We start from the raw sequence: 20,340 nt of genomic DNA on the forward strand, positions 1-20,340 counted from the left end.
TTCAGAGCTCAAATGATCCTCCCACCTCGGCCTCCCAGAGTGCTAGGAATACACGTGTGAGCCACCACACCCGGCCAGAAGACTCGATGTTTTAAAAATGTCAGTTTTCCCCATTCTGCTCTATAGATTTCAATGAAATCCCAATTAATCTCCCACCAGGCCAAGATAATGAAAGGACAAACCACAGACTGGGAGAAAATATTTATAAAAGACATGTCTGATAAAAGACTATTATCTAAAGTAAAAAAAGAACCCTCAAAACCAATAGAAAACAAAAAGATTTTTATATTAGGCAAAACATATGAACAGTCCAAAGAAGATGCCCTGGTGGCGAATAAACATGAAAATATGCTCAACATCATATTTCAGTAGGAACTGCAAATTAAAACAGTAATGAGATACTACTGTGCCGTTATTGGAAAGGCCAAAATTCAAGATACTGACAACACCAAATGGTGGTAAGGATGTGCAGCAACAGAAATTCGCATTCATTGCTAATGGGAATACAAAATGGTATAGCCACTTTGGAAGACCATTTGGGACTTTCTCACAAAACTGAACATATTCTTATGCAATCCAGCAATCATGCTCTTTGGTATTCAAAGAGTTGAAAACTTATGTTCATACAAAAACCTATATATATTGATGCTTATAGCAGCTTTATTCTTAATTGCCAAAATTTGTAAGTAACCAAGATGGCTCTCAATAGGTGAATATGTAAACATCCATACAATGCAATATTATTAGTACTAAAAAGAAATGAGCTATCAAAACACAGAAATACATGGAGGAAACTTAAAGACATACAGATTGATCATGACAAATCCAAAAATATGTAACCCGAAATGCTCCAAAATCTGAAACTTTTTGAGCACAGACATGATGCTCAAAAGGAAATGCTAATTGCAGCATTTTGGGTTTCCAGATTTGGGATGCTCAACCATTAAGTATAATACAAATATTCGAAAATCCAAAACAGTTCTGGCCCCAAGTATTTTGGATAAGGGATATTCAACCTATATGACTAAGTGAAAGAAGTCAATCTGAAAAGGCTACCTACTGTATGATTCCAACTATATGATGTACTGAAAAAGGTAAAACTATGGAAGCAGTAAAAAGATCAGTGGTTGCCAAGGGTTTGGGAGCAGGAGGGATGAATAAGTAGAGCACAGGTGATTTTTTAGGGCAGTGGAACTATTCTATAAGACACTATAATTGTGAATACATGACATCACGCATTTGTCAAAACTCATATTATGTATAACACAAAAACAGAATCCTAATATAAATGACGGATTTTTGGTGATAATGAAGTGTGAATGCTGGTTCACTGATTGTAACAAATGTACCACACTGGGGCGGATATTGGTGGGAGAGGCTATGGGCGGGGGTGGGGGAAGTATTCTGCTCAATTATGCTGTGAACCTAAAACTGCTTTAAAAAATTAAGTCTGTTAATTTTTTTCAACCCCAGTGGGATTTTTTGTGAAAATTGACAAGTTGATTCTGAAATTTATATGGAAATGACAAGAACCAGGAATATTCAAAGCAATCCTCAAGAACAAAGTTCGAGGACTTACACACCTGTCCTAGTCTGTTCAGGCTGCTGTAAGAAAATATCATAAACTAGGTGGCTTATAAACAACAGAAATTAATTTCTCATAGTTCTGGAGACTGGAAAGTCCAAGATCAAGGCACCAATAGATTTGGTATACGGTGAGGGCCCACTTTCTGGTTCACAGAACAGTGTTTTTTGCTTGTCCTCACATAGTAGAAGGGGCTAGCTAGCTTTCTGGAGTCTCTTTTTATAGTGGCACTAATCCCATTAATAAAGGCTCCATCTTCATGACCTAATCATCTCCCAGAGGCCCCATGTCCTAATACTATCACCTTGGAGATTAGGATTTCAACGTATGAATTTTGGGGATGACACAAACATTCAGACCATAGCACTACTACCAGATAACAAGTATTACTATAGACTATAGAAATTCAGACAACGTGGTTTTAGTGCAAGAATAGATGAATGGACCAAAGAGGTTGAATAAGGATTCTATAACAGAAGTATACACAGTCACTTGATATATGTCAAAGGTGACATTACAGTACAGTGGTAAAAGTATAATCTTTTTCATAAATGATGCTGGGTTAACTGGATAGCCCTACCAAAGAGAAGAAAAGAAAGAAAAAGAAAAATATTTGCGGGGAGTTAGCTACGCTCCCAGCAAAGAATCAGGTCCCTTAGGTAGGGGTCGTTGCAAAGGATAAGAAAATAATAGAAAATGGAAAATAATAGAAATAAAAGAATATACAGAGACGAAGGTATAGTTTTATAGATTTATAAAGATAAAAGACAAAAGTGGGGTACTCAGGGGTCTCTACAATATCCCTGTGAATCGTAAGGCCCAGAATAAAGTTTCACATGGGTTTTTATAGGTACAAAGATCGGTTGCCAGGGGTAACAGATTTACATAATAACAGGTAGTTTGTTTTGGGTTAAAAGTCTTTCAAAAGGCTTCTATAGATCCCTTAACTAACTCTGGTTACAAAATCTTTCAAGGACAAGCTTCTAAGTTCTAAGGTAAAGCTATCACTTAACAGAAGGGTTAAACAGAGTGGCTCCGTATTTCTTTATCTAGTTATTGCATACAGAGACAGGTCGTCAAAAGTCAAGCAGGAACTGTCCCTTGGGCTAATTGTTTTTGGTCACAGGTATCTGTCTCTGGGCGGACACTCTTTGATCAGCTCTCATCCCGTGATTCCATGTAGACCTTGCTTTGTCCTTCAAAGCAGGTGAGAACCACAGGGTTGAGACCGCAGCGTCACCTTGGAAAGCAGCTGCCACTGACCTTTGAGACACCCTCCTGAGGTGAAGCAGCTTTTGATATGCAAACTAACATGTTCACATATTCTTTCAGGGCAGAGCCCTGCAAAACTTGTAAGACCATTTCTGTTTCTAATATAGTAACATTAATTTTTGGAGCGACAAATATCTTGACCTTATTTTACACTGCACACAAAAACCAATTCCATATGGATCCTATATCTAAATGTGAAAAGTAAAACTGCTAGAAGACAAAAATAAGAAAATATTTTCACAAAGTTGAATATGCAAAAGTTTTCTTAAAAGAACACAAAAGAACTAAGCAAAGAAATAGAAACAAGGGCAAAAGTTTTGAATGAGTACTCCTCAAAAAGTAGTATTTGTACGGCAAACAAACATAAAACTACATCAGCCATCAATAAAGTGCAAATTTAAACCACAATGAGATGCCACCGGGATGGCTGGCTAAAATGAAAAAATACAAAATACACCAAGTGTTTGTAAGCAACTAGAATTTTCGTACACTGCTAGTGGGAGTGTAAATAAGTAAAAGGGCTTTGGAAACCTGTTTAGCAGTATCTATGAAAGCTTAATATACACATACCCTGAAATCAAGCCATTCCACTCATAGGTATATACCTAACAGAAACACAGGTACTATCCATCAAAGACATGCACGAATGTAAAATAATATTGATAGGAGCATTTATAACAGGTTCAAACTGCAAACCACCACAATGTCCATTAACATTAAGATGGATAAAGAAATTGTGATATATTAATACCATGAACTACTACATAGCAATGTACATGCAAGAACATGGACATCTCTCAGAAACAGAGTTAAGCCATACGCAAAAAATATATACAGTATGATACCGACTATATAATGTTTAAAAAAACTGGTAAAACTAAATTATGATGTTTAAGGATGCCTGCTGAGGTGGTTAAAGTATGAAGAACAGCAAGGATGTGATTATCACCAATGCTGGGACAGTAGTCACTCTTCAGAGTAGGAGGGGCGGTGATCAGGACTGAAATCCTCTAAGGTGCTGACAACGTTCTTCGCTTTATTTATTAAGCTATGTAGTGGTTACATGGGTGTTTGTTTTGTGATACATTATTAAGCTTATGTTACTATTTTGTATAATTTTTCAATGTTTATAGTTCATAAACATAAATAATTTCGTAAAAAGGTTATAAAATATTCTAATTAAATACAAAGAATTTAATAGAAATATAGTAAGAATACCAGAATTTTTAGTAAAAATCACAAATAATTGCAGGACTAACTTTCACCTTCTGTTTTTCAATAAAACAGTTGGATTATAGTACATGAGTCCCCAAACCTGGCTGCACATTAGAGCCACCTGGAAAGCATTGAAAAAAAAAATTCTTTCCTGTCCCATTTAAGACTAAATGAATCTTTTAATGAGTTCCTCAGTCAGTGGCATTCAAGAACTATTCATATAGCACAAAGCAATGGTTCTGTTTGTTGGAAATACATCACAGAACCCTCTAGGGGCTTTATAAATACTGACCCCTGAGTCCCAACACCCAGAAATTCCGATTTAATTAGTCTCAAGTGTAGCCTGCGGGTCAGGATTATTTAAAATCCCCCGATTTTAATATGCAGTCAAGGTTGATATCACTGGTAAAGAGTTACAGTATGGTATGCATCAGAATTGCTTGGGAGGCTTGATAAAAATACAAATACTCACTCCCAACTTCAGAACCCTGACTTAGATCTACAGGGCAGGGGTTAGGGGGCAAAGGCAGTGGGGAGCCCAGTTATCTGTACTTTTAATAAGAAACCAGGGCAATTCCAATGAACACGGTCACGTGCTGCATAAGGATGTTTCAGTCCAAAACCGACCATATATACAACAGTGGTCCCATAAGATTATAATGGAGCTGAAAAATTCCTATTTCCTAGCTAGTGACACTGTAGCTGTGGCAATGTTGTGTTGCAAGTCATGTGTCTGTGGTAATGCTTGTGTAAACATCTGCACTGTATAAAAGTGTAGCCCATGTAATTATGTAGAGTACAGAATACCTGATAATGGTAAGAAATGATCATGTTACTAGTTTATGTATTTGCTACACAGTAATACATCACTTAATAACAAGGATACATTCTGACAAATGCATTGTTAGGCAATTTTGTTGTTGTGTGATCATAAAGCACACTTACACAAACCTGTTAATAGACGGCATAGCCTACTACACGTATATAGCTCCTAGGCTACAAACCTGTACAGCACGTTACTGAACTGAATACTGTAGGCAACTGTAACACAATGGTAAGTATTTTTATATCTAAATCTATCTAGACATAGAAAAGGTAAAGTAAAAATATGGTACAAAAGATTTTAAAAATGGTACACCTGTATAGGGCACTTACCACGAATGGTGCTTGCAGGACGGGAAATTGCTTTGGGTGATCAGCGAGTGACTATAAAGGCCCAGGTGGGATATTACCGTATGAGTCTACATGACTGGCAGCTTTGGTTTGTTTATACCAGCGTCACCACAAACAAGTGAGTACTGTGTGGTGCTATGATGTCATGACACCTGTGACATCACTAGGTGACAGGAATCTTCCAGCTCCGTTATAATCTTATGAGACCACTGTTGTATATGTGGTCTGTCATTGACTGAATCATTGTTAGGTGACAAGTGACTACTTAATTTACAAAATGACATAGTAATAAGAAAACTATCTTCTTAGAACTTTTACAACAGCTTATATTAATCTTAACATATAATTATTATATGCTTGATAAATACAAATTGACAAACAAAATTATTCACTTTTCTAATGACAATATGAATTTTAAATCAAAAATATAAATTATGAAAAGAACATATTATACCCATGCAGTTTTATTGAATTTCTCTCTTACCAATCATAACCTACAGCAAAAGATGTTTCGATTACAGGAGCAATGAGTTTTGCTGCTGTCATGATGTATTTTTCTGCCATGGCTTTCCTATAGCAAACAAACAAAAAAGTTATATTTAAAAATATGGTATAAAAAAAGTTTGAATTTATTTCTTAAAATGTAAGTGTAAACATTATCTATCTATCAAAGCTAACATACCACAAAAGCCTACTAAACAATGGACTAGAAATCTATTTATAAGTCAGGCTAAAAACCATGACTAGGAAACGTGATTAGCAAGCCATGACTGCCTTTTGGGTCAATAGTGTTCATTTCTTTTCTTTTTTGCTTTCTAATGCCTTCTGATAAACTGAAGAAAGAGAGATACTGGAGAAATACAAGGCTCTGCGGTGGAAGTACACTGTGGGCATGAAAGTGAAGACAGAAATGACCCCTGAAGAAATAGGGTGTGATAAATAGTAAACTGAATTACATGTTGCTTTTGTATGTGGTATATGCACACATGTCTATACGTATGTGTATGTATATGTATTGTGTACATATGAAATATATATATTTTATACATACAAAATGTGCATCACCATTGGTGAAAAATGCCAAACTGCTTTCCAAGTGGATATACCAATTTATAGTGGTGGATTAAAGTTCTTCTAGTCATTTCTTCTTGGATTTACACATACAGTTCTTACAATGGACTCAAAATGTACATACTACTTTATATCCTGCTCTTCATACTTAATATGCTGTATTAATATAGAAATACCATCTTTCCAAGTCATTAAACATTCATTTTGTAACAGTTATTCTTGCTATTAAACTTTTTGAGACAATTGCAGATTTTCAAACATTTGTAAAAAAATAATAGAGATCCCATGTACCCTTTAGCCAGTTTCCCCCAACAGTAACAGCTTTCGAAACTACAGTACAATATTGTAACCAGGTTACTGGCTGCTTATCAAGATACAGAATATTTCCATCATATTTCCATGCCCTTGTCCCCAATTCCTGACAATACAAACCTGGTCTCCATTTCTATAATTTTATCACTTTAAGAATGTTATATAAGTGGAATCATTTAGCATATCTCTTGGGACTGGCTATTTTCATGAGGTACAATTCCCTTCAGATCTATCCAAATTGTTGCATGTAACAATGGTTTACTCCTTTTCGTTGCTGAGTAACACCCATGTTATGTAACAAGTGATGCAGAAAAAGCATTTGACAAAATTCAACACCCATTCATCACAAAAACATAAAAAGAAACAGAGAAAAGATTCATCTTTTTTGAATCATGATTTTTCTTCTTTATTAGTATGGTGGATTACGTTGATTTTCTAATAATGAACCAGCCTTGCATCCTTGAAACTAATCCTAAGGGTTTTTTCCTGGACTCTCAGTTCCATTCCTTTGATTTACATGTCCGTCTTTACGCTAGTACCACGAAGTCCTGATTAGCGTAGCTTTACAGTTTGAGTCCTCCAACTTTGTTAGCCTCTTTCAACACTGGGTTATTCTGTGTCCCTCACATTTTCTTATCAGTTTTAGGGTCAACTTGTAGCCTTCTGCAAAAACACTTTCAGAATTTTGATAAGGATTGCATTGAATCTGTCAATCAATTTGGGGAGTGCTACCACCCTAACATTATTAAGCGCGTATCCATAAACACGAGATATCATTTATTTAGCTTCTTTCTGTTCTTTCAACAATGTTTTATAGTTTTCAGAGTATAAGTTTTATAATTCTTTCATTAAATTTATTCCTAATAATTTTTTTAAATTTCAGAATATTACCAGGTATAAATGTTTCGGTTACATGGATTGCTTTTGTACAGCCTGAGTCAGAGTTATAAGTGTGCCCATCGTGCAGATACTGTACATTGTACCTGTTAGGTGTGATTTCACCCGTCCCCTTTTCCCCCTCCCTCCTGCTTGCTTTCCATTGAGTTTTACTTCTGTATGGGCTGTGAGTGCTGATCAGTTAGTTCGAATTTAATAGTGAGTACATGTGGCGTTTGTTTTTCCATTCTTGCAATACTTCACTTAGGAGAATCCAGTTCCATCCAGGTTGTTACAAAAGGTATTAATTCATCATTTTTTATGGCTGAGTAGAATTTCATGGTATACATATACCACATTTTATCAATCCACTCATGGACTGATGGGCACTTGGGTTGATTCCACATCTTTGCAATTGTGAATCATGCTGCAATAAACATTCGAGTGCAAGTGTCTATTTGGTAAAACGGATTTTTTTCCTTTGGGTAAATATCCAGTAGTGGGCTTCCTGGATCAGATGTTAGGTCTGCTTTTAGTTCTTTGAGGAATTTCCATACTATTTTCCATAGAGGTTGTACTAGTCTTCAGTCCCACCAACAGTGTGTAAGTGTTCCTTTCTCTCGGCATCCATGCCAGCATCTGTTGTTTTGGGATTTCTTGAATATTCCTAATATTTTTTATGCTATGGTAAATATAATTGTTAATTTCATTTTTGAATAGTTCATTGGTAGTATATATATTTCTTTCTGAGGGGTGCATCATTTCTGGAAGATTGCAATACCAGGTTGAGGCATAAATGGATGGAGCAAGGTCCTATTCCATCTCCCTGCTCCAAAAATCCATTTAATAGATCGTCCTCAGACAGAAGTATCAGATATTAAATTGTTAGGAACAGATACTACACTTGATCTTAGCCAAAAGGCCAAGAAGCCATTAGTATATTTCTATACTATTGATTTTTTACTCTGCAACCTTACTGAAATCATTTATTGTTCTAACAGTTTTTGAGTTGAGTCCTTGAGGATTTTCTATATACAAGATCATGTCATCTACAAACAAATGGTTTTACTTGTTTCTTTCTAATCTGAGTCTTTATTTTTTTTTTCCTTAACTGCCAAAGCTCCAGTACAATGATGAACAGAACTGATGAAAGTGGATGTCCTTATCTTATTCCTGATCTTAGGTGGAAAGCATTGAATCTTTCACCATTAAGTGGGATGTTAACTGTGGGTTTTTCATACATGCACTTTATTAAATTGAGTAACCTTTGTTCTACTCCTATCTTTTTGAGGTTTTTGTTTTTTACCATGAAAGCATTTTGTTACTTTTTTTTATTTCTACTGAGACCATCACGTAGTTTGTATCCTTCATTCTACTGATATCCTGTATTATATTAATTGATTTTTATGTGTTAAACCAATTTCACATTCCTGGGAAAAATCCCACTTGATCATGGTGTGTAATTCTCTCTACGTTTTGTTAATATTTTGATTTGCTAGTATTTTCTTGAGGATTTTCACATCTATATTCCTGAAAATTTATAGGGCTTATTCAAGTGACCTATTTCACATTAAATGACTTGTGGTAGTTTGTGGTTTTCAAGAAAGTGGTCTATTTCATCTAAGTTGTCAAATTTATGTTTGTAGTATTCTTTTATTATACTTTTGATGCCTGCAAGGTCTGTAGTGATAGCTCATTTTGTTCCTTATATTGGTAATTTGTGTTTTCTATCTTATTTGTCTCTCTTGCTGGAAGTCTGTCAATTTTATTGATCTTTTCAAAGAATCAGCTCTATGTTTTATCGACTTTCTATATTCCCTATTTTCAACATCAATTACTTCTATTCTGTTTATTATTTCTTTCCTTCTGCTTCCTTTAGGTTGATCTTGCTCTTCTTTATCTAGGCTTTTGTGCTGGGAAGCTTAGCTAGTTGATTTAAGACTTTTCCACTGTCATACTAGTTGTTTCTTCCTTTTGAATAAGGTGGCGTTTTGCTCTGGCTCCTTTCAAGACTTTTTCTTTGTCCTTAATTTTCAGAAGTTTAATCATGACATATCTTGACATGGATTTCCTTGGGTTTATCTTGTTTAGGGTTCACTCAACTTCTTGAGTAGGTTTATTTTTCTTGCCAAATTTCAGAAGTTTTCAGTCATTATTTCTTTAGTTTCACCCTCTTTCTCTTCTTTTTTCCAGACTCTAATAACACAATGTTAGATCTTTGTTACAGTCCCACAGGTCTCTGGGGCTCTGCTCATTTTGGGTTTTAATCTATTTTCTCTCTGTTGTTCAGACTGGGCAATTTCCATCTTCTGCTTTCCAGTCTACTAAAATGTTCCTCTATATCCTCCATTCTACCAATGAGCCCATTCCCTAAGCTTATTTCAGTTATTGTATTTTTCAGTCCTAAAATTTCTATTTGGTTCTTCTTTATATCCTCTATTTCTTTTCTGAGGCTACATTTTCATTGTTTTCAGCATGTTTGTAATTGCTTGTTGAAGGCTCTTTATCAAGGCTGCTTTAAAATCTGTCAGGCAATTCTAACATCTTTGTCATCTCAATGTTGGCATGTATTGTCTTTTTTTTTTTTAAGAGAAGATCTCACTCTGTTTCCTGAGCTAGAGGGCAGTGGCGTCATCATAGCTTACTGTAACTTCAAACTCCTGGGCTCAAGCGATCCTCCTGCCTCAGCTGCCCAAGTAGCTGGGACTACAGGTGCACGCCACCACGCCCAGCTAATTTTTCTATTTTTTTGTAGAGATGGAGTCTTGTTCTTGCTCAGGCTGGTCTCAAACCCCTGACTTCAAGTGATTCTCCCTTCTCAGCTTCCCAGAGTGCTAGGATTACAGGTGTGAGCCACGGGCCAGGCCTGATTTTCCTTTTTCATTCAGGTTGGGATCTTCCTATTTTGGTATAACAAATGATGATACTTGATGGAAACTTGTACATTTCTGAATTATGAGACCCTGGATTGTATTTAAATCTTCTATTTTAGCTGGTTTTCTGGACACCACTCCATCAGGGGAAGGAGAGACACCACCTTATCATTGCCAGGTGAAGGTGGAAATCCAGCCTCCTCACATGCCTCCTTTGACACTCAATTGGGCAGGGGGTCCTTGTTTCTGCTGGGCAGGGTGGGAGTTTTTCCTTCTCACATGGTCTTACTAAGGCCATGGAGGGGGGGCGAGGGTCTTGCTACCAGTGGGTGATGACTAAAGCCCTGACTCTCTACTAAGCCTCCTCTGACACTATCCCAGAAGAAAGGGGGAGGGGTACTTCATTACTGCTGGGTGGGGGTGGAATTCCAGGCTCCCCATGTGTCATCCACTGATACCAGAGGAGTGGGACGGACTTTAGGGATTAAAGTCCTGGCTCCCTACTTGGCCTTCTCTGATACCTGGTGGGATGTTGGGGGCATCTCCTCTAGCCTTATAACGGTGGGAATCTGGGCTCCCTCCCAACTTGGCTTTTGCTGGTATACATGGGGGTACAGCCACTTTTTTCTGTGGTATTTACCTGTAAGTTTTCAGTCTTACTAGCTTACACCTTTCCTGGATCCTTTGGCTAGAGGAAGCAGGCTTTATTAGGGCTTTTTGTTTTGTTTTGTTTTTATAACACACCCATTGGTGATTTCTGATTGCCACCTGCGTTAGCCCCAAGCCTGGGATGTATGAGGGGAACTCACTACCATGTTGTTCCTCATTCTGAGGTCATTAGCCAGTCTGCCTTCCTCTCTCCACCTTTCTTCTTATATTTGTTTTGTATAAAACTTCCAGGGCTTTTAGTTGTACTTAGCAGAAAAAACAGGAAAAAGTACGTCTATTTCATCTTCCCAGAAGTGTAAGTCTCTGCTTTATTTTTAATGTTAAACTAATCTCTAAAGATTAAGGGCCCTCCATATATACAACAGAGTATCATTCAGCCTTAAAAGGAAGGAAATTCTAACACATGCTATTACATGGATGAACCTTGAGGACATATGCTAAGTGCAATAAGGCAGTCACAAAAAGACAAATACTGTAAGATTCCATTTACATGAGGTACCAAGAGTAGACAAAGTCATAGACAGTAGAGTGGAGGTTTCCAGGGCTGGGGAGGGAATGAAGGGGGAGCTATTGTTTAATAAGTATAGAGTTTTAGTTTTTCAAGATGAATAAAGTTTCTGAGACTGGTTATACAACAATGTGAATGTACTTAACACTACTGAACTATATACTTAAAGATGGTTAAGATGGTAATTTTTATGTTATATGTGTTTTAACCACAATTTTAAAAAAAGATTAAGAACCCTCCTTCATGTGATATAGTCCTAATATACCTATTGCATGTTCAATACATATTAAAACTTTCAAACCATACTTGGCAGAGACTAGGTTCCTGTCATGTTTTGATATAAGAAGAAATATATTTGGTCTTCATCCCAGTTCCTGGCACGGACCTCCTAAAACCCTTGGAATTTCCTGAGTGACAGAAGTGTCTTTTGTTGCTCATACTAAGCCCCTTTGACCATACCTGAGTTTATGCTAATAAGGTAATTTCTTGGTGGCACCTAGAAAACTTAAAAATGAGAGCTGGTTACCACAGGAACCAACTATGTCATGGAGAGAGTTGGAACTTTCAGCTCCACCCCTTAACCTCCAGGGAGAGGAGAAGGGCTGGAGATTGAGTTCAATCACCAATGGCCAATGACATAATCAATCATGCCTACATAATGAAACCTCCATAGAAACCCTAGATGATGGAGTTCCAAGAGCATCCAGGTTGGCAAACACACGGAGATACTGGGAGGGTGATGCACCCAGAGAGGGCATGGAAGCTCCACACCCCTGCACACATACCTATGCATCTCTTCCATTTGGTTGTTTCTGAGTTGTAGCCTTTATAATAAAGTGGTAAATGTAAGTAAAGTGTTATCCTGAGTTCTGTGAGCTCTTCTAGAAAATTACTGAACCTGAAGAGGGGGTGCCAGGAACCCTTGCTTTCCAGCAGATCAGTCAGAAGTACAGGAGGCCCAGACTTGCAACCGGTGTCTGCAGCAAGGAGCAGGGCAGTCTTGCTGGACTGAGCCCCTGGTGTCCAGAGAGTTGGATAATTAATTGGTGGTTGGTGTGGGAAAACTGCACATTTGGTGTCAGAAGTGTTCTAGGTAGAAATAGGTCACAGTACCTACTATATTAGAGGAAGGAAGAAATGAAATAGAATTCTGTCTCTCACAGTGATATTTAATTGGGAGGTAGGACAAAAATAGAAAAGCATTATTTTTGAAATAAGGGTAAAATAAAATTCCAATATTGCACCAAATGCAGACGGCAACAAGTTACCGAAAAACTAAGTAAGAGTAATTGAGATCGGCATGAGGACTGAGATGACTTGAAGTATAGAAATGGTGAAACAACAGCCCTATTCAAGAAATATACTGAATATAACAAGTTTTATAAGAAACAGAATGCAGATTCAACCTTTTATAAAAATTAAAACTACATTATTAAGTTTTAATTATTAAGTGCCAATGATATTACCTGTCACGCTCCATTTGCCTGAGATGATCATTTTTTATAGCTTCAATCACCAAGTTAGTGTGGGGATCATCCTGGGAAAATAAAATTGAAAAAAAATGAATAATTGTGAAGTAAACCCCAAGAACTTGGATTTCTAATCAACCTCCCCACTAACTAGTTGTGTAAAATGGAGAGTAAATTAATCCTTCTAAACTGTTTTCCCATGTAAAGTAGAACTTGTTTTCTCATATTTTTGATTGCCTACCACATTCACTATTAAACTAAACTAGATTCTAAGAAACTGATAAAACAGGCTGGAAAAATTAGGACCAAACACACAGAAGCTGTGGTTGTTTGTACAAATATGTGATATTTTAATTCTAAACTCAAATAAAAATGCTTTAATGATCATCAATTGCTTGGTATGATCCATATCTCCACTCCCTATTAAGAACATAGATGATTTTTCACAACATACATTATTTTTTCTCAATATGAAAAAATATATAATTATTCACATTTACCCAGCACTTAACTATGTTCCAGGTACTATTTTATGTCTTGCACATGCATTAACTCATTTAATCCTGACAACCCTATAGGGGAGGTTATTATAATTAGTCCCATTTTACATATACAGGAACTGAGGCACAAGAGAGTAAGAACTAAGTAGTGGGGCCATGTATCCAGCTTCAGAGCCTACACTCTGTAACCACAATGCTACAATACCCTTATAATCTATTAGGAAAATCTATTAAGTTCAACTCTATGAAATTGAAAATATACCATTTTTATCTATAAATACAGGTGATTTCATATAGTTTGACTCAATATACAGTATACCAATATTTTATGTGTAAAAATCTAGAAAATGTTTTAAAAGCATTAAGAAGAAAAATAATCTCATAGCCTAGAAACTACTGTTTCTATTTTGGTATATTCTTCCAGTTTATGTTCACATATAGGTATGTATGTGTATTTTTTCACTTAACATCATATAATGTTTCTCTTGGTCTTTAAAAATATTACTTTTGATGGCTGTATTATGTGCCACTCTATGAATGAGGATAAGGAATTACTTTATTTTACTCTTGATATATTCACTATACATGGTTTAGGTTCTCCCTGCTCACAATGACTCCAAAAAGGTCAAAAAAGAATGTGAGAGTTCCTTGGTCAAGATATTACCCTTAATGAATGACATGAAATCTTATATTTAATAAGATTCTTTTTTTGACTGAAATTGTACAGTCTATTTTAACCAAAATCTCTACCCAATTTCAATAGAGTTGCATTCTCAACCTACTTTAAATAACAAATGAACTATATCAATGATAAACCACATTAATATACACTTGGGAGAAACCCAAGAAGTCATCTATTCCAACTTTCTCATTCTGAAAACAGAAAAACACAAATAACTGGGAGGCGGCTACATAACTGTCTTTTTCATACTCACACTTGGTGATATATATTTATCGTCTTCATCAATTTCTAATGGAACAGCAATCAATTTTTGGAATGCCTTCTTCATTTTCTCTCGGTCTCCAATGGCAAAGTAACTGAGAATTAGGTTGAAACCTGACTTCAGATTTGGTGCCATGCCCATTATATGCTCAAATGAATTAATGGCATCCGAATATTGACCAGTCCTAATAAATGTAACTCCAATGTTTTGCATTATTTTAATCCTAAAAAAATAAACATGGATTAGCTTTAAATTTCTAAACTTTTCAGTATGGCATTCAAGCCACTCCACAAATAGTTTCCTTTTTACCTTTCCCACTTCTTTTTTGCATTGTTAAAGCTTTACATATATACATATATATACATGTACGTGTGTGTGTATATATACATATATGCCATAAAATTTACTTGTTTTAAGTATATGATTCAATAATTGTTGCTGTATTTATGCAGCTGTGGAACTATAACCATATTCTTATTTTAAGTCATTTCCATTACCCTAAAAAGAAAACCTGGGCCGATTACCAATCATTCCACATTCCCACCTCCAGCCCTAGGCAACCACTAATCTATTTTATGTCTCTCTGCCTTTTCTAGATGTTGCATATAAATGGAATCATACAATATGTGACATTTTGTCTTTGGCTTATTTCCCTTAGCATAGTATTTCTGAGGTTCCTCCATATTGTAGCATGTATCAGTGCTTCATTCCTTTTCTTTATTGCCAAATAGCATTCCACAGGATGGATATATACCATATTTTATTTATCCATTGTCTACTTGATGGACATTTGGGTTGTTTACACTTTTTGGCTATTATGAATAATGCTGTTATGAACATTCCCATACAAGCCTTGTGACAACATATGTTTTCATTTCTCTTTGGTATATACCTAAAAGTGGAATTGCTGGCCATATAGTAAATTCATGTTTACCTTTTAAAGAAACTGCCTATTTTACTTTGGAAAATAGGCACCATTTTATGTCTCCAATGAATGATGTTTCCAGTTTCTCTACAGCTTCACCAAAACTTGTATTGTCTTTTTGATTAAAGCCATTTTAGTGTATGTGATCTCACCTTATTTCTAACTACTTCTCAACATAATCCCTGTGTTTCAACTAAATTAGTTTATTCATAATTCTCTGATCAGATCATGGACACTGTTGTTTCCCTGACTGGTCTCAAGGTGTTCCCTTTGTCAAGAATGTTATCCCTTCTCTTCTCTTCACTTAAGGAACCCACCTCAAATACACTCCCTTCATAAAGCCTGTCTTGACCATTGTTCTCAATAATGATTCCCTCAACTGAATTATTATAGCACCCATTATCTGGATTATTGATTATTAATCACTTAATATCTGCTACCTAATATCATTATCTTTTTCTAAAATGCTCAAATTCTTGGCCTCACTGTGTTTAAAAGTACCTTAAGGGCATTGTGTTCTATGTGCTAGATAATATTTGCTGATGATAATGAGCTATCATGCAAAATTCAAAAACAAATGATCAAGAAAGGTAGCATTACAAATAAATTAACTTTCACAAAGGAACTGTACTGTGCCTGGGGGAATTATGACCAGTAAATATCCTGAAACTTCCTGTTTCCACAGTTACTACTAGATGATCAGGTAATTTACTGTTTCTGCTCCTGAATACTATAGGAATAGAAACTATCCCAGCTTCCCCCTCTTATGAGACTCAGATGTAATCCCTTCTTCTCATTATTTTAATCTCAAGGTATAGCAAGAACACAAGGGGGTTTTAATTTCTGGCCTTGTGTTCTAGAGTTTAATATGTTCTGGAGGACTGCTATTGTGATTCTGTGTTGGCATTAAGTTGTATCCTGGTACTAATGGCCTGTAGGGCTGACCCCTACACTGGTCAGTTGGCTGAGTTTTATTTCCCTTGATCACATACAATCCTTTAACCTTTAACTTGTCATTATACAAAAATGTGCAAGTAGTAACAAGGGAATAGATCAAAATACTACACATATAATGTAAATCTAATATCTTTCACATACAAACACTTCAAAATGTTCAACCCACTGAAAATAGATCAGAAGAGTTATTTTGTTTTGGAAAAACGACACTTAAATTTTACAGTTATCATGGTATAAACTTACCTCATTTCTTTATGGACACTTGGAATTTGATCTAACGCCATTCGGTAGAATTTAATGGCTTTGGAATAATTTCTTTGCTTTAAATAAATATTTCCCATGTTCACTTTCAATCTTCCTAATTAAAAAAATTTAATGAATGTATAATATTCTCATTTTTTTCATCTTTTCTATTTTAGATGACTTAATTTGTATTCTCAAGCTTTTCTCAAGTTGTGAAGCTTCAGACACTACCTAAAATTCTAACTTTAAAACACTCATACTATTTTCACACTAATCTTCTCTGAGGAAATGGAACTTCCTCAGATAGAGACAGATTACTGAAAATATAGCTGGAAAACAACTGGTCTACATTATAAAACTAGAAGTGTAGTCTTCTAAGAAAAACATGAGATTTAAAAAATATAAGACATTTTAAAATTAGACTCAATAATGCCACACACATTTTAATATGATGTTCAAGGAAATGATATCCTGATAAACATTAATACTGCTACCAAAAAATTACACAATATAAATGCTAAATATAAACTCTAGTCTCTTGGGGATACGTTTATATTAGGGAAAGCATGTTCTACAAGGTTGCCATGTTCATTCTACTTGTGATAATAGGATATATTTTTTGTTTCCTGTAAGGCAGTATGCCTCATACCAACCATATGTCTTCATTTGCATATGTACAGATTTTCATATAAATAGTATCATTAAGCAAGACACCCCTATCATAAATACAAATTTGCTTAGAGCAGAGATCATTTCATTATAAGGAAACATAAACTGAGGAGATGTAAATTAGCACTACAAAAGAACTATACCTATTGGAAAAACCGATTATATACCTACCTGCATTGCTAAACATCTTATTTTTCACTATAACCTGATATGTGTTTAGTGCTTCAGCATACATTTCATTAGCTGAATATTGACTGGCCAAATTGAAAAGAACCTGAGGAACAAAATATTGCAAAAAAACACATAATGACCATTTTAAGCAGTTTTCACCTATACACTTTCTAGAGATTAAAATTCTATAACAAAGTTAGCTGCTTATATCATGATACCCAACCAATTAGGAAATTAAATAAAAGAAATATCTTACATTCCAAATGAACTAGAACATTACTACATGAAGAGTGATCCCCTAAATTTCACCTTAATTTTCTATATATTCTATTTAATTAGGTGGTATCTGCCATCCATTAATCTCTGGAAGACCTACAAAGAATAACTGTGTATCATTAATGCTGCTGGTGATAAAAGAAATCAGCAAGATAGTGGACTAAATTCTCTGCATAAGCTGGGTGCGACAGCTCTTGCATGTAGCCCCGGCTACTTGGGCAGCTGAGGCAGGAGGATCTCTGGAGCCCAGGAGTTCGAGGCTGCAGTGAGCTATGACCATGACACTGCACTCCAGCCTGGGTAACAGAGTGAGACCCCCATCTCAAAAAAATATTAATGAATAAAATTTTTTTAAAAATTGAAAAAATCATGCAAATATCTTAAACCTTAAGGTGTATCAGGGAAGAATTTGTATAGTAAAAGCTCTATATACTAAGTTATAATTTAAGTCATTAACTTATAGTAAATTATGTTTCTAGATGTAAAATATGATCACAAATTATCCCTGTAAGATTTCATGGAATTTTTAAATATTAGCTCTAAACAGTAAGCATCTAACACTTTTAAGTTTCAAATCACCTTTTTTTCCATTTCTTTAGTACATGAAGACTTTACCCACCAAAAATACACCTTTTAAATAGCAGTATAAACATCGAGGAAGTGTCTTTTCAGAATTAAAAAAATTCTGCTAGAAATTAGAGGCATTAACTTTTTTCCCACTACTCTCATCTTATTTGCCTAGTTTGAACTCCTTGAAAATCACTGACTCAAAAGTCTATATTACAATCTCATGAAAATAACTGCCCTAGATAGAGCATAAATATTAGCACTCTTCAACAAATAGAGCCTCAAGACCCTACCATCAAACCAAAAAAAAAAAAAAAAAAGAAAGAAAAAAGTAAAGAAAGAAATAGCCATTGGATGATGGGTTTCCAAGTACTTACTAAGTTATTAAAAACAGCTGATTAAATAACTAAATAAAAGAAAGAGCTCATTGCACAAACCAAAGATAAGAGCGTCTCATGAGCTAAAGATTATTATTACACTTGATCTTAGCCAAAAGGCTGAGAAGTGGTAAAGATGACTATTAATCAAATTCTGGGCACCTGAGGACCAATAAGATTTTTAAAATAAAAGAGAACAAGAAAGAAAAAAGAACAAAGACTCTGGAATCCACAAACCCTAGCCAAAATAATTTCATTCAGCAGGCATTTCAACACTTACTGAGTACGTTAAATCCAAACTGATATTTTCTGGAGTTGTAACTTGTTCTTGTTGTCTCACCAGGACTCTCTCTTTTCTTCCTGCATCTTTTGCCTTTTCTAAAGCCTGAAATCAGATTTATACTTTGTAAATCCCGTTGAGCATTCACCAACTTTTATGCATTTGGGAAAAATCTACATGAAGCTCAGCTGAATTCTTTTTCTATCCTTGGATTCCCCAGGATGCCCCTCTGTACTTTTACCATAAACTTCCCTTGAAAACAAAAGAACCCAGAGTATTCGTTTAAACTGAAGCTCACCAGCACAGAAGCGTCTGTGTGGTCTCTCTGGGAAAGGAGGAGAAAGTGTGGGGGATGCAATGTGGAGTACACTTGTCCCAAGTCCAGTTTCTTTATCACATGACGTCCACCACCCTTAGGTTTGATCTTGCTTACCTACCTTTTTTAACTCCTAACTCCTGAATCTTTGGGTATTTTAATTCAATCTTGCGAGGCAGAAATTTAGATTGATTTTTATCTGGCTTATGGGATGCTCAGAATGCAGACAAGTCAAGGGGTAACTATTGCCCAGTATTACAACAGATGCTTAGCTTGGCTCACACCCGACTCGAAATGCCGAGAACCTTTCACTGATTCCCACTGAGTCTAACCACAAATTCACCATGGGACTATTTGTTTAGAACTAGAAAAAAAGCACCAGTTCTATAAGCAATAAAAGTAGTTTTTTAGACTGAATTTTTCTAATGGTATTCATTAATTCTATAACTGAGTCACAGAAATTAAATTTATATGGTATGATGAAGTAACGTGAACAAAAGATTGAATTTTAAAAAGCAGAGTTGGATTGCCAGGAAGCAAACTATGTTTTTTTAGTTTACTTAGGAAAAAATACTTCAGGGTATTAAGTCTTCAATAATAAAACAGCACTTAGTACTGCGTATGGCTCAAGATAGCTGTCTTTCAGCAGCATATGGATAGCTAATTCAATAGTCCACCAGACTGCAAGATTAAGTCAACGAATACATTAGAATTTTTTTCCCTATTGAAAGACCAATGTCAAAAACTATAAAATCAGCCAGTTATTTTGATATCAGAACTTATGAAACAGGGTTACAATTCCCAGTTCTCAAAATAATCACTTCATTCAAAATCCTAAAACTATTCAATGGCAAAACAATTTATCTATGAATATGTGTGCACGTATAAAAGCAGACACACACATCTATACACATTTCATAATCTTGAGTCCTATTAGTTTGTAAACTTACCAATTTTAAGTCTCCACAACTGTTAGCAATACAGCTTTCTTCTACCAACTCATTTACTTTCTTCTCTAATTGTCTAATCTTTTCTTCTGGACTATAAAGAAAAAAGTAGGTGTAATTTAAATCACTCAACTACTAATGATCT

The 20,340-nt window shown here is 35.5% G+C and overlaps 1 protein-coding gene across 1 annotated transcript in view; it reads right to left on the reverse strand.

Moving 5' to 3' along the window:
• The window catches only part of IFT88 (intraflagellar transport 88), a 344,136-nt gene that overhangs the window by 63,510 nt on the left and 260,286 nt on the right, over positions 1-20,340 (reverse strand). The window contains exons 5-11 of the mRNA XM_012641668.1: positions 20,199-20,289; positions 18,933-19,037; positions 17,433-17,535; positions 16,593-16,707; positions 14,459-14,690; positions 13,021-13,091; positions 5,730-5,816 (exon numbers count right to left, since the gene is read on the reverse strand). Of these exons, the coding sequence (XP_012497122.1) occupies positions 5,730-5,816; positions 13,021-13,091; positions 14,459-14,690; positions 16,593-16,707; positions 17,433-17,535; positions 18,933-19,037; positions 20,199-20,289 (804 nt within the window). The remainder of the gene's footprint in view (positions 1-5,729; positions 5,817-13,020; positions 13,092-14,458; positions 14,691-16,592; positions 16,708-17,432; positions 17,536-18,932; positions 19,038-20,198; positions 20,290-20,340) is intronic.

The sequence above is a fragment of the Propithecus coquereli genome, unplaced genomic scaffold (assembly GCF_000956105.1).
Source record: "Propithecus coquereli isolate 6110/MARCELLA unplaced genomic scaffold, Pcoq_1.0 Scaffold168, whole genome shotgun sequence".
Taxonomy (NCBI): Eukaryota; Metazoa; Chordata; class Mammalia; order Primates; family Indriidae; genus Propithecus; species Propithecus coquereli.